The 15,694-nt window shown below is 41.4% G+C and overlaps 1 protein-coding gene across 1 annotated transcript; it reads right to left on the minus strand.

Annotated features, from left to right (window-relative positions):
* Nucleotides 1-995: 995 nt before the first annotated feature.
* On the minus strand, nt 996-14,273 carry bin2b (bridging integrator 2b). The gene is made up of 12 exons (XM_076883690.1): nt 13,901-14,273; nt 11,580-11,660; nt 10,611-10,665; nt 10,096-10,190; nt 8,052-8,147; nt 7,820-7,927; nt 7,631-7,716; nt 6,813-6,888; nt 6,645-6,727; nt 4,170-4,791; nt 3,920-4,012; nt 996-1,114 (listed from the first exon to the last, which is right to left on the minus strand). Exons 1-12 carry the CDS (start codon nt 13,991-13,993, stop codon nt 1,001-1,003), a joined length of 1,602 nt encoding a protein of 533 aa, XP_076739805.1. The 5' UTR covers nt 13,994-14,273; the 3' UTR covers nt 996-1,000.
* Nucleotides 14,274-15,694: the final 1,421 nt, after the last annotated feature.

Raw genomic sequence — 15,694 nt, forward strand, 5'->3', positions numbered from 1 at the left:
ACCACAGAACACCAGCCAGGGTGGGAGTTTGGGAAAGTGCAGTAGCCCCATCACCTATGTTCACACTTAGAGTTACAATATAGAGAACTAAATATGTAATGACACCAACACCCTGCACATAATTCAAAATGAACAATAATCCAGGGGTGTAAATTTCTCTTTATTGCTTCGTTTTTCAAACTAAAAGTGTGATAGGAACTCATGTTTGTTTTGGAAACTGGGAGTTCCAACTTGCAATGTTGCACAGGGGAAGCCCCAGCAAATTACATTTCTACTTTAATGTCTCAAAACCTTATGTGACCAACAAATCACATCAGGCTGTGTCGTCACACAGAGCTGCCTCGTCTGGTGATAGACTTTCTCATTCAAACGACAGAGCTGCCAGGCTGAGGGTAGTCTGCCCCAGCTTTTTGTTTGTTTTTATATTTGACAGATCCCACTTCCAAAAAGCTCTCACAGTCGATCAGTCAATGTGTCTCGAGTTTCAAGTCCTGACAATATTTTCACATTCCTTTCGAGTGAATCACTGCAGCTCTTTCTCGGGCTCAGGCTGTTTATCAGCGGCCCTGCAGCGACATTATGCTTTATTTAAAAAACATACAGCAAATGAAACCTACTTTGTTAAAATCTTACATCAGAACAACAACTTTTTTTTTCTTACAACTTTATTAGGAAACATTACACAGGATAATAACATGGGCTTAAAAACTTTTTTTTTTTTTCACAGTGTCTCATAGAGCAAAATGCCTTAAGATTTCCAAATGTCTTTTACAAAATGTTCTTCGGCTCGTTCGCTTTTGTTCCACAAGTTGGAACATCATAGCATGAGGGAAACCACGTGGGAATTGTGCTCATTTGTTTGGACAGCTTCTGCACCCATAACATATGGGTTCACTCCCTCTCAGTGTGTGTGTGTGTGTGTGTGTGTGTGTGTGTGTGTCACACCAGAAGTGCCTGATGGAAGAAGAAACAGATTACAGACCGAGCAGTGACTATTGCCTCACTCTTCTTTAATGGGTCGGATAAGTTTTTCTGAGAAGATCCCGGAGTGATTTTCTGCATCCTGGTGCTCGTTCCAGCTCTGCTCCCTGACCCCCCTCACCACACCTTCCTCCTGCAAGACACAGTAAACACATGTGAGGACTCAGGGAAACAAATCCACCCTCTGATTAGATACTCGGGACATGACAGTAAGATTTACTAACAGGGTGAAATGGTGCTTCTGAATTCATTTCCACACTGTGTACACAGTGACTGGGAGACCAGTCCGTGAAAGTAAACTCAAACTCAGCCGTGACCAGAAAAGGAGTGTGAAAAGATGCTAGATAACCTCGACATGGAAGTTGAAAGATAATATAAAATTATGAACAACTTAGAAGGTTAACAGTTGTCACTATGGGAAGCCAAATGTGCATTTCCATCTTTTTTTCGGGACTCGTTGAATGCCATTATTATTTAAATATCCTGATCAGAGCAGCTCTTAATATGAATTAATTCTGTTTTTTCTGGAAAACAGGCCTGTGTGTCTCCTGTGTACATTGTTTTGTTGTTGTTGTTCTTAATCATTGTAAGTAAGCTTTTTCTCACAGCATCTGATTACAGACTCCATTCATGCATTTTCTCCCATCCGGGTCTGGGTCATGGGGTAGCATAAGCAGACATTCCCAGATGTTCCTTGATCCCAAGGCAATCTTTCCGGTACATCCTGGGTGGACATATCTGAAACGCCTCATCTAGGAGGTGCACAGGATGCATCGCTGTCAGATGACCCAACCACCTCGACTAGCTCCTTTTAATGCCTGGGAATCAGTAACACTAGTCTGAGCAGCTCCTTAATAAAAGAGGTCTGGGTGAGCCCAGACATCATTCAGACACAGCTCATTTCTGCCACGTGTCTTACTTGTTGTGTGACAACAACAACAAGGCATTCTTTATACTTTATTCTAGCTGCTCCATGCTTCTTCGCCATGGAACTACTTCCACAGTTTTTGTGCAATTTTCACCATTCAAATCTTTAAAAAAAAAAAAAATCTGCTATTTCTGCTAATGCCAGCTATGACTTTTGGTGCTCAGAACTTCTATACTTTTTGAAATACTAAATTTTTTATGCAATTTTTTTGTCCCATTGAAATGAATGGACCACATTATCAGTGTTGTCACTGATTTTGCTTGCCGGGGTGAGCTGTGCTCAGTGAGATGAACAGCCGTTCTCAGAGCGGGAGGCCCGGGTTCAAATCCCGCTTATGGCAACATTTTTTTTTTCAGTTAACACTTTAGCTTTTTAAACTCTTTTCAACACAAATTTCAGCTTCTTCACCCCTTTTCAGCAAAAATACCAGATTCTGCAGCTGTTTTCAGCACAAACTGTTTTCAATGGAATTTTTTCACCAGTTTTGAGCACAAATTTCAGTTTCTTCACCTCTTTTCAGCAGAATTTTCAGCTTTTCCACCTCTTTCAGTTACCTGAGAACTAGTTTGGCTCAGTGAGATGAGTAGCCGCCTTGAGACCACAAGGTCTGGATTCAAACCCTGCTCATGGCAACATTTCTTTTCAGCTGACAGTTCAACTTTTTCACCTCTTTTCAGTACAAATTTCAGCTTCTTCACCCCCTTTTCAGCAGAATTTTTGGCTTTTCACCTCTTTTCAGCAAACATGTCTGCTTCTTCACTGGATTTCAGCACAGTTTTACTTCTTCAGCTGTTTTCAGCAGATTCCACTACATGGCATTCACACTGCATTTTCGCAGGAAATGCAACTTTTTCTAGTTTTCTTTCAGTCACTACTCGCAGCCATAGGTGAAAGCAGGAATGTAAACAGAACGTACAAAAAAGTACCGAACTGGAAGAGCAGTATCCCCACCCCTGTACTGTACATGGCCTCTCACTCAGAGCAGCTCCATAGGGGAAGCAGAACCTTTCACACTAGTTTGTGCCCTTTTCCCACCAGAGAGGTGAAGTTTCATGTCTCTTTGACCAGATTTGGCAACCAGGGATCAGACCATTAAGGCCTCTTCATCTTACAGCTGCTCAATCCAATTTTTGTTACGGCTGTGACAAAAAGTTAAAGCTCTCTCCAATCCCATGCTTCCAACACCTTGTCATTTTAGTGCACAAGTACATTCACAGTTTTATTTATCCCACCATTTAGTGCAGAAGAGTTAAATGTGGAACACTGTGCATGCCTTGCCCTCAATAGTGGCAACAACTGGCTTTGTAATAGAAACAAATAAATTTAGCATCCATGATGATGCTAACTATAAATGGCTAAAAGCAGATTTTTTTGTTGTGGGCTTGTTTAGTGTAGTAAATGTTAAAATATCACCTTGTCATTTTAGTGCACATTCACAGTATTGTTTATGCTAACCATTTACTGCAAAAAAGTGAAGTTAGGTTTAGGGTCATCCTCACTACTGAAGAATTTGGTACCTTGTGTTATCAGAGGCGCAAAATGATGCAAAAGTTCAAAAACATGCAATAAGTAGAACAACAGAAGTGAAATTTTGCTGTGTTGTCATTTGATGTACATCCATAACACGTCAGGTGCCATTTCAGACACTCTGCTGTGGATATTCAGAATGCTGAACATAGTCTACTACATCAAACTACAGTGTAGTGTAAACTGCAGTGAATTTTGGTTTGATTATAGATTCTGACGACTATTCCAAGTTGATCAGCACAGCAAACTATGTACAAACTATCACCTCCCTGCAAACGACTGGACTATTTTGATTTGCTGGTGGGTTGAAATACGCAGGCATGTGATAAAATGCACGTTAGCAAGTACCTACACAGAAAGGCCAGAAACAAACACAGTGGCCTAAATGACATGTCCAGGTCCAGAATGTACAGGATGTGTGTAATCTCTAGAGTGCAATGGGAAGTAAGATATGGTTTACAAGTACACACTACACAAACACACCTGTTGAGTGTCAGCAAGAACCATGATGACATCGCCCTCTTCAAACTGGAGCAGGCCTTCTTCAGATGCTGCGTGACTCTCTAGTGCCACCCCCTGGTGTAAAACAAAGCTGTTTTATTCCACATTACCACACGGCTGTGACGTTTAAAGGCTTAGCTCACGCAAATTATTAAGACTCTCCAGGTTATTTTAGGGGGACTTTACTGTTATAGAAATGTCAGCTGTAGCTGCTTTAAGATTAAGCGTGTACCTTATAGAGGAAGCCTGGTGGACTGGGGGAACCCGAGTCATCTCCTGACTCTAACCCTTCGTCCAAATCCTCCTGCTCCTTAGCAGGTAAGAGGGGGCTTTCATTGGAGCGGAAGGATACACGAGGGGCTGGAACTGGTGCCGGTTTGGTATTGGCCTCCTCTGATGTTGGATCGCTCTCAGCATCCTTATGTGGGGCATCGCCACCAGCAGAATCCGAGGGATCAGTGATCTCCTGGCTTGCTGCTGCCTCTGACTTTGGTTCTCCCTCCTTGCTGTCTTCTGACTGGCTTTCAGCGGGCTCCGACGCAACTGCTGCCTCTGGATTTTGACTGCTCGTGTCGCTGTTGTCATTGTCACATAGCGACTGCCTCTTCGGTGAGCCGGTGCCACTCGAGCTGAGATCGGAATCTGATGAGCTAACACTTTTCGAAGGGATGCTGCTCTCTTCTGCTGGGATGCTTTCTTCAGCGATGTTTTGAGTCTTTGGGACAGGGGAAGAGGGTGCAGCACCTTTGCCGTTTTGGGAATGCACGGAGACGTGGTCAGCTGGGAAAGCGGTGTTGCAGGGTATGGGATTGGATATAACCAGGGACTTTCTCTTCTTTGACTTGCTGCTTGTGCTATTTAAAGAACAAAAGCACATTATTTGTGACAGAGTTATCATTAACACCCCAGCATACAGGAAAGAAAAGAATAAGTGTCCAAAAGTAGCAGAACCCTTTAAATTTAAAGATCTAGAATTTTCTGTGAAATCAGTGGACTTTGTTGCAGTCAAGTATCAGTTTGCTATTCTTGACGCTGAAGCAAACTCCACGTCATTTGCCAAGTGTGGCTTCCTCCCATCTACAAGTTACATTTCTACCCAAAGTTGCACTGAATTCGGTGATGAATGCAGGCAAAAATCAACAGACAACAGTCCTACAGTGTTTTAGCCAACCTCAGTACTTGTAGAGTTCTGTTTTAGGTTATTTTCCTGTTAAAGGAGCAATGACCTGCAACTGCAACTGCAACAGAGTTCTTGAACACTCTTGACAAGTTTTTTGCCTCAGAACACCTTTATAATTTGATCCAATTCAACTAATACTGCACAGCATCAAGCAGACACATCTGGGCCTATAGTATACCTGACATTTAGCCCTAATGAGAATGAGCTGTGGCTAAGATGTGTCAGCAGCACTGTGAGAAATAGCCAAAAGTGCATCAAAGAAAAGTGAACGCATGGGCCAAATATTATTGCATAACATATCTTAGACTCCTCTGTGTTTCATAGTGAAAGATTTTTACTCGTAATACCTAACATGCCTCACCAAAAAGCTTTAAATGGTTTAATCGAAGGTGCAAATTTGTTGTTTTTTCCCCCCATACAAAAATAATTAATAAACCAAAGCAGTACTATATATTCTGAAGCCTGTGGTTGACACACTGGAGAAATACTTTAGGACACTTTTAGGATTTTTGAGATTCTCAAAATGCTTTGAATTTAATTTGTCTTTAATTTAAATGATGGTAGTTTTCACACTGAAAAAGCAAGGCCTTCCGGCTTAATGAAGAGCTAAAATGGATCCACATCATCCCCCTCTACAAAGTTTCATTGTCTACAACAGGGGTGGGGAACTGCAGGCTTCAAGGGCCGGTGTCCTGCAGGTTTTAGACCCTGGGTCAACACATCTGAATCAAATGATTAGTTCATTACCAGGCCTCTGGAGAACTTCAAGACAAGTCGAGGAAGTAATTTAGCCATTTAAATCAGCTGTGTTGGATACATCTAAAACCTGCAGGACACCGGCCCTTGAGGCCTGGAGTTCCCCAATCCTCAGTCTACAAGATAGGAAGCACTGAAAGTGAATGCTAGTTTGAGATTTTGTTGTTTGTTGAGTTACAGCCCATTTAAAGATCCAGTAAGGGCAAAAATCGCAACCTGGTTTACGAAAAACACGAAGAACAATCTCCCAGAAGCATCAGTACAGGATGCAAGTTAGAAAAAATTGTGGTCAGAGACAAAAAAAAAAAAAAAGTGGTTAGAGTATTTCATTTAATTTGGTTTCATGAAGAACTGAGCGTTCTTATACGAATACAAACACTTTTGTGCCAAACCCTTGCATGTCTGTGTCATTTATTTCAAAGATAAAACTTTTGCAAGGCTATGTATGCAACACCTTCCACTCGCCTATGTGGCCATCTTATCGCTTCCGACACAGAAACAAACAACTCTAAAAACAAGTGTCCACATTTGGGCAACACAATGAGAGCAATGGAGGTCTCTACTGTGCACGCAAACCCACATTATCTCCCATTGTTTTCATCTCCTCTCAGCTGTAAGAACCATTTTAGCATCTTTCAGTTATTATTTTGGTTTCACGGGAGACTATTTTAAGCCTGAGAGACAGAGTTTGTATGCGTTTCAAGACAAGACATTTCTTAATGCGCACACAGCTGCCACAAATGATGCAACATGTGCAGCAGAACACCCTACCTGTTCAGGCCCTTGATGATGAAAGCTTTGCCCGAGTGTTGAGTCTCCAGTTTCTTCATCACATTGTACAGCTCACGGTTCAACTGTAAACACAAGCACACCGTCCACCTTCAATTCACATTGCCGGTGAGAGAGTGAGGAAGTTGAAGGCGATGTGTGACATCTTACCCCGCTCATTTCTTTATAGAAAACATCCCTCAGGTTGGAAATGTTTTCGAAGACCGTCACATAGCAACCTATCCGACTGCACAGACAAAAAGACAAAGTTGAACTTTCAGTTTGTCCACATGACACTTTTCTTAGGTTCAGTTATACTGGCTGACGTACCTTTAAACATATAAGCCACGTAAATATTGGTTCACATCTTTCTCTTTTAATTCAGCTGTTCTTAGTCTCTTTGCTACATGTGTATAAAATCAAGCACCTAACTATGCAGTCTACCCTTTATAAACATGTGAAATAATGGATTGTTCTAAAAGGTTAACTGAATGCCAGTGTGGTACCGTAATAGGGTGCTACCACTGCAAAAAGTCCATTTGTGGAATGTCTTCCCTCTTAAATATTCCACAATCAAGTAGTATTATTGCAGTGTGCAAGCCTTTAGGAGTCACCGCAACTCAGCCACCAAGTGGCAAACCACATGAAGTATTAACATCAGCACAGAAACTCCACACTGGGAGTTTCATGGCATGGGTTTCCACGGCCGAGCAGCTCCTGTAGGTGTAACGTGAAGGTGACCCGGGACTTGTCAATATAGTGTATACCCTGTCATCTCAACTTTGTATCCAATACAAACACAAAAGCTCCCAAAATAATACAAATCTGTATAAATTTAATCTGAAAGGTGATTTCATATAAGAATGGTCGAAATATGCAAGTCTTAAAAACCTACATCCATATTCTACTTTTATTTATCCACTCATGATCCAGATTCCCACTGAGATTCCACTGAGCTAGTTCTGTGTCTACTTGCTGCTGAATCATACCTCTGATGGAGAACAGGCAGCTCCTCGCGCAGCTCGTTATTTATTTCTTCAAAGACATTCTGAGCTTTGTTGAATTCCTCTTCTGCCTGTTAAGGAGGATTTAAAAGAAGAAAATACAGTCGAGATCAGACGTCTTTGTCAGCGGCACACTGCACGTCTGTGCTGCGCAGGCTTTAACAGTAATGTTACCTTGGCTATTTTAGCTTCATCCTTTTTCTTTGCACCCTGCAGCGCCTCCAGGTGGTGTCGTGCTGAGTCATAGTCCACCAGTTTCCGTCCACGCTTGGCAACTCGTTCCTGAAAAAAACAGTTTTTCAAAGTGAACACAGAAATTCAAAGACCTCTTAGCACCTGAGAGACCAAAGTAGCTGTTTTAGCATCGCCTCGCAGTTCTGCAGGACTCATTTGAGCGTCCGCTTACCTTGACTTCAGGAAACTGGCTTGTATAGTTCTCCATGGTGCGGACAAGCTGGTCATTTATCTTCTCTTCGTAGTCGTTCCACAGCAAGTCTTCACTCTAAGAAAAACAGATGGTGCCACATTAGAGTTAAAAACTCTTGTTCCCATTGCACTAAGCCACAAATATAGGCAAGCATACAAACAGTGTTGCACATTATGGAAAGCTTCAGTCGCAGTTTGTCCAATGTGAGAGCTGACTTACTAATGGAAACCATCCCATCCACAAAATAATTAGTGACAAGGCCCTCGCTTTATAGTTGACAGTTAGTCAACAGTGGACATTCCAGGCTTTGGTGTGTAATTTAACCCAGTACTCGCCCAATGCTCTCCATCCATTGTTATTTCATCCTTACAAAGATATTTTTATTGACATTCCATGGTCTGTGTTTGACATATTGCTGCTTAACTAGCATTAGTCTAATTTTGAATGTCTCATATAAATATTTAAGACAACTATAAAATTTGCATTTCCTGCAAAAATGCTGTGTGAAGCTGTACGGCTGAAGCTGTCTGCTGAAACTAGCTGAAAAAGCTGAAAAGTTGTGAAAACTGTAATAACTTTGCAGAAGCATAACAACTTAGCAAAGATGTAATTACTTAGCAGAACTGCAATAACTTAGAAGAAACATAATACTTGGCAGAAACACTATAACATAGCAAAACTTAGCAGAAATATTGTAACTTAGCACAAACATGATAACTTCTCAGAAATACAGGAATTTAGGAGAATTATTATATTTAGCAGAAATACTATAATATAATATAATATCTGTATTCAATGGGTATAACTTGCTTGACTCTTTGACTCTAGATGACGGTACTTTTAGCTGCTCCTTTATTTCCCATGAGGTCACCACACCAAACAGAACCACATGTTTGATTTGGCAGAAATTTTACACTGGATACCCGTCCTTACTCACACTCCCATTTATCTGGGATTGGGACCAGCACTAGCAGTACTCTAGCTTGTGACCCGTTCCTTTCTCCTCCCAGAACCAGGGATATTTCATTTGTAAGGCGAATTTCTTCACAACTACATCACAGCACAGTTGAGTTCAGCTGTGCAGTGGCAGATATACCTGCTCACTGTAGCAACGATGTAGGTAAACATAATTATTGAATTTCAGACTGTTTGTTTTAGCCAGAGACTCCGTGTCAACTCTTTGCATTGAGCAGCTGGAGAGAACTGCATCTAGAAGGACTTTGGAATTAAGCAGCTCAAGACAGAAAAATAATATCCAAACTCTCCTCATGAGTTTCTGGACCTCACACCAGAGAGTGAACTTGCATTTAAATGTGGGTATTTGTTAGTACATGTTGCATGAAGGTCACTAATATTTTAAAGAAGTGTGTGATTCCAGCCAGTGAAACATATTGATGACATGATCCACAGTAGTCCTAAGTAAAAACTGTATCAGTAGGATTCAGTTCAATTCTATTCTATTCTATTTATGAATCGCCAAATCACAGTCAACATCACCTAAATCAACAATCACCTCAAGGTGCTTTAAACTGCAAGCTAAAGACTCCGCAATAATGCACAGAAAACTATCTATCAGATGACCCCCTGTCAGTAAGCTCTTAGCGACAGTGGGAAGGAAAAACTCCCTTTTAACAGGAAGAAACCTCTGCCACTAGCATTCTTAATAATGGCCAGCAGGGGGCAAATCCTTTATAGTCTGGTTGTACAGAAATCTATGGAAAAATTAGCCTTCTTCTCAATTAATCCATGCCCTTAGTAAACAATTTTCGTATCAGTTTATTGCCCCATTTGCTCGTTTGTAGTCATGGCGAAGACAAATAATGCCCAAATTGTAAATTAGAGTTAGTAGATTGACGACAAAGAAGGGCTGGCCTAACTTGTGACTGATAAGTGTTCAAACAGTCAGATCCCAATCTGTGCTTGTGGCATTTAGCTACCATGCCACAAGGGGGGGGGGGGGGGGGGGGGGACACAACCAAAGTGGGACTTCCCAAATAAAACAGTGGCTGCATCATAATCCTACTTCTGTTATAACAGCGAGATCTTTCACTCCATCCCAGTCCGATTCATAGATGTCGCTCAGCGTCTGGGATAGCCGCTTAGATGTCTCATGCATGCCTGTAAAAAGGAAGAAAAAAAAAAAAGAAATTTAAAATGTAGTCATGACTCCATGGGAATGAGCCCATCTACCTTCTGGCAGCACAAACAGCACCACAGTGGTATTGTTTTTAATGTTTCTGGTGCTGCTGCTGCACCCACATTACAAAGGCCAAAACAACACTAGTTTCCTGACTGGAGCTCACAATGCAGGCGCAAAAGCTGACAACATGAAAAACAACGGTTTCTCATACATGACTCACATATGCGATGCTGCGTCTGATTTTTTTTTTTAAGGCGGGATCAGGGATCTTTACAACTTGGTAGCGCAGACAGGATTGCAAAAGTCTCCCACAAAAAAATAGAAGACTTTCACTTCCCTAGTTTTCAACTTCTCCCCTCAGTAAGACTGGGGATTCAATCCATGCTTTGCAAACCCACCTTTCACTGCTGCATAGTAGGCTTTGACATCTTTAAACAACCTGCTTCCGTCGATCTGCGTGCAGGAAGAAAGAAGAAAAGTTCAATTCAGTGACACCCAGTAACAGTTGGACAATATAAGAAAATTGTGCTGCATCATTTCCTTGACATCAGTGTGCTTCAGCTGGACTGCAGGCTGTTAGTTTGCTGTGAAACTCTCTCTGCATCAGTTTGCTTGACATCGCAGCTCCTTGCAGTCTCACCACAACTTGGAGCTTAAATTAAATAACAATCACAATATCTTATGTGGTTTTTGTGAAGTGAAAGCAGCATGGAGTGTCAGTGGGTAGACTTCCTTCCTGTTGCTCTTCGGCAACTTCCCTGCAGTATGTAGTGTAGTTGTTTGCCACTCGGTGAACTTAAAACCTGAGCAACAGAAGCCCAACAGTGGCAGCGATTACAGTATTAATACAGTAACATGGAATACAGATCACCAGTACGCAACAATAAATGAAGGCATTTTGTTACTTTTAAAATGAAAGTGGTTTTGCTTCCTCTTTTCTAAATTTTAAATAGTCTACATTTAGAGCTGTTCAGAAAGGCCAGTCTGAGGCTTTCAGTTCGTCAGCCTGTAAAAACCTTTCTTAAATGACAGCTCTTTCACAATTTAGGGTAATGCTGCACACAGATCTCTAGGGGAGACATAGTAAGTCGTATTTACACAGAACAGATAAGAAAATAGGCAGGAGCTCTGTCTTGCATTTCCTGTTTTCAAGGCCAGGATGATTGCCTGAACTTGTGAGTTGGCACGTCAGTGCAGGGAAAAAAGACACAAAACACTTTTTGGCCCTGTTGCAATTATGTGAAGAATTTTGGTAAAAGGAAACAAATGAGCTTCGAGATTAAAGATGTTAAAGGGGTTTTATCAAGGTTGTAGAGCAGAAAGCAGAAGACTACCATTTAGAAACTGTGGTTACGCTGTTGGAGTACCTGCTGTTTGTTGAGGTTCTGGGAACAGAGCTCAAACTGCTCATCTTTGGTTTCCATAGTTTTGCCCAGTTTCTGAAGGACCTGAAAGCATTAAAAAAAAAATCAGATTGAGTAAATTTTAACAATATGCCACGAGAGGTTTCTACAGATTGTGCTCATACAGATTAAAGTTAAACTATATCAAAGCCTGCCTACAGGTGTTGTAGAGTACATGCAAGTGCAACTAAATAATATCGCCTAAAGTTGGAATTTGAAGAAAGCAAATAGAAAAATTAGGAACTGCAAGTAGTAAGTTCATCAGACCTCACCTAATTTTACCAATATTTAGCAGGTATAACACACCTGAATCTCCCACAGAACTGTTGAGTTACTTTATTGGTGATTGTTTGTGTTGTGTAGTTCAGCTCCACCATTTGTAACGCCTTTTTTTTTTTTTTTTTTACACTATATAAATGCAATAACATTAAACCTAATTCATTGAGTTTTCCTTCACATGATGTTTTTGCAGATACTGTATATTAGGTCCACAATGATGCGTAGGCAGTCCAACATGTAGTAAAAAAAACATTTCAGCTTGGTCCTCTAGTTATTTAGTAGCTCTGCTTCAAGGGCGCCCACAACAGGAGAGCTCCGACATTCCCTCACATTCAAGTGGTCTGTTTAGTGCATAGACTGTAAACAAAAAACGGCTCCCATCACATCACCAGTGGTTTACAGACTTTCATTCTGAAAGTTCAAGATTGGCATTTTGGCTGCCGCCAACTTGATGTTTTGAAACGAGACAAGATGAGCTAAGAAACCAAAGGATCCTGAATGCTCATACTGCAGCACCTTGCTAATCACATGGTAGGCCCACCCTAAATCACACCCTGCATTGTCATCTGTTCTGAACCTAAGAAAGACCGTAATTTACAAGATTAACATCATGCTTTTTTCACTAAGACTTGAAACCAGCATCTGTGTCCAGACGTTTACTGAGGTCACAGACATGTAGGATATGTTCAACATGTCTGATCTGCAACCAGCCATGTTGCCCCCTGACAGCCATTAGAAAGTTTACACCACTTTGTCACCACCTTTAAAATACAATCTATGACCAAATTACATATTTTTTAAAACTATATATTAAACTCTGCCTCCAGCATCTGGCTGCTGAATCACTGAATGATGAATTTTTGAGGCTCAAATTGAAAAAAACAACAACTTAAAAATAGGTTTTGCAAACACAGAAAATACAGATGACTGTTGATTCTTTAAAGGTTTGTGACTACGACATGCAGTGATACACACACTTTCAACATAACAAAATAAACCTGTGTAATGTAAAGTGGATCTATCTGACAGTGTGGATATACTGACCTAACCAGACTAACACTCTACATAGAGCACCATTTACACCCGTCCCAAAACTTAACCAGACACATGTGGCTAACTTTTTCTGAGCCCTTCACAGCCCAACGAGTGCAGCTGTTTGAAACCTTTGACTTGAAATCTGCATATAAAAGCTCATCATCATGCCCATTCTTTAATTTACCACCACAGAAATCACAGAGTCGCCCCAAAACAGCCATTTAGTCTTCACTGTACCGAAAAAGCAAGCCTTTGTAGCTGCTGCTTTTAGGTGGAGTGGTGAATTCAAGTTTGTTGACCACAAACCGAGAAAGACACAGCTAGTGAGAGGAAGTGCACAGTCAGGAAGTAGCAGCATTTCTGTGTCCGCACACAGCTGCATAGCAGTGAACAACAGCATGTTGCTCAGACGGGGGAAATCTAAGCTACCGTTTTATTAGTGGTTAAAAAAAGGGGCCAGTTTAGTGAGGTTAACGGTGAACCCACACGCATGAACTGGAGTAAGTGGCTCAGTCTGGTACAGCACAGTGTGCAGACTGCTTTGAATGCTGTCTTGTGGTCAGGATCACAGTGCGTAAACGCGTCCAGATTGATTGATGCCCTTACAAACCATGCAACGAAACACAGCTGAAAAGACGGCAGTGATGAAGTCGAGCAGTTCTCTCTCACACACACACACACACACACTGATTACAAAAGTGAAATCAGTGGGGGATTTTTTTCAACCAATCACCCTGCTTAGAAGCGAAACACGATTTCAGAAGCCTGTCATCGTGGGAACATGATGCCAAGGTCTCTCTCCCTCTCTCATACTGGCTTTTCCAGCCCTCAACACCGAGCAGCTTAATAAAACAAGCTCAATATGTCCGTCTCATAGTTTAACAGAGCCGTGGCAGTGACTTTCGGGCACTGTCAAGAAGTTGCGTGGGCTCAGTGAAACTTTTTTAAAAAGTGGATCTCCTCTGGCTCACCTTCTCCTGGGCTCGATTCAAGGACTTCTGGACCCGTTTCGCGAAGATTCCGGCTCCAGCCTGGAGGTTCGGGCCCATCTTATTCTCCGCCATCGTCAGCTGTCGCGCTGTCTCTCTCTCCTCCCTGACTGCTGTGCGCTTCCTCCGTGCGATTCAACTGCGACTTCAGCTGTTGTAGGCGGAGGTGGAGCAACACAATGTCAAAACGCGCGCGCGCAGCCAGAGACCAGTCAGCTCGTCCTGTTGCGACTTGTCAAAGAAATTAGGCCATTTGGAAACGTTCCTGCGTGTTTTCATCTGCTGAAAACACGTCACGTAAGAGTTGAGAAATCCACTCCTGCGGCCAGGTAAACTCTTCCAGCGAAAACTCACCTGAAAATTATGTGCGTAAATTACGCTTCTGTGGTGCAGCGCAGCTGATTCAGCGACGTGACGTAGGCGGGCAGGGTGAGGGTTAGCGGCAGCAGATGATGCTGCCAATTATTTTTATTTTTTCAAAGAGAATTACACAAGACCTCACGTATCAGCCTTTCATATTATATATATATGTCTGACCGGAGATTTCTTTACGGTCGAATATTGTTATTCATATATAAAGGAATAATCGGATCTGTACGCTTACTGGCCACTTCATTAGGTACTTTTTATAATGTTCAAATAATTATAAAAAGCTAATGGTGGTTCGATTCCATCGGAGTATGAATGTGTGTGAATGTTAGTAAGCACTAGAAGCATAGAAGACAGTGCTTGTGTGAATGGGTGAATGTGGCATGTTGTATAAACTGCTTTGATACTCCGGGAGAGTAGAAAAACGCTATATAAGAAACAGTCCATTACCATTAGCTGTTCAATCACATGTTCAATCACTTGAATAGCTTTTCATACATAAAATGTGATTAGGTGGAACTGCAATGTCTATCTTGGCCACTGTATTCAAGATGATGAGTCAACATGGCGGCTTACACAAACTGGCGCCTGCTCCTATGTATTTTTAAGATGTAATTACACCCTAATCAGTGTGTCAACATTGTACAACATAATCAATGTACAATGTTTTTAAATAACCTAATAAAATTATTTATTGCTTCCTTATGAGCACAGCAGTTACTTAAAAGTTATTTAAAACAACAAGATTATATCCATTTAAAAGAAGGCGTCACTAACAGCAGCTAACAGCAGCGCTCCCCAGCAGCAAGCTTCACGGACCATCTCCAGTCAGACTCTTTCACAAAGTTTTACAGCCTCCTCCAGAGTAAACAAACACGGACACATATTGACACATGACGTGAGCTTCCTGACAGCCTACACTCGCTACAGATGAATGGCTGCCAGAGCTTTTTGTTCTACAGTGGCTACTGTAGCTAGGACTAAGGTATACTTGCCATATTGGTTGCTTTGCTCAACACCCACACAGGGGGCACACAGCTAGCATAAAAACATCATTGTACGCTTGAATTGGGAAGTGGTAAAACAGAATTCAGCTGCAATCTGCTGACATCTAGTGGTGATATTTTAGACATTGTAACTTTAAATCTTTTTAAAATGACAATACTTTGAATATTTTCCATAATTACATGTTTCATCCAGCTGGTGTTTTCACATTTCTACTTAAATGCGAATAAGTTGTTCTGTTTTCACAAACTTCTTTGTTATTAGCTTACATACAATGCAGTAAAAAAATATTCACCTCCTTCCTTTTTTGCATATTAGTCACACTTACATGCTCCAGATTATCAAATACATTTTAAGATTAGACAAAGATAACCCAAGTTAAAATACAGTTCTTAAATGATT

This window comes from Maylandia zebra, linkage group LG5, assembly GCF_041146795.1.
Source record: "Maylandia zebra isolate NMK-2024a linkage group LG5, Mzebra_GT3a, whole genome shotgun sequence".
NCBI lineage: Eukaryota > Metazoa > Chordata > Actinopteri > Cichliformes > Cichlidae > Maylandia > Maylandia zebra.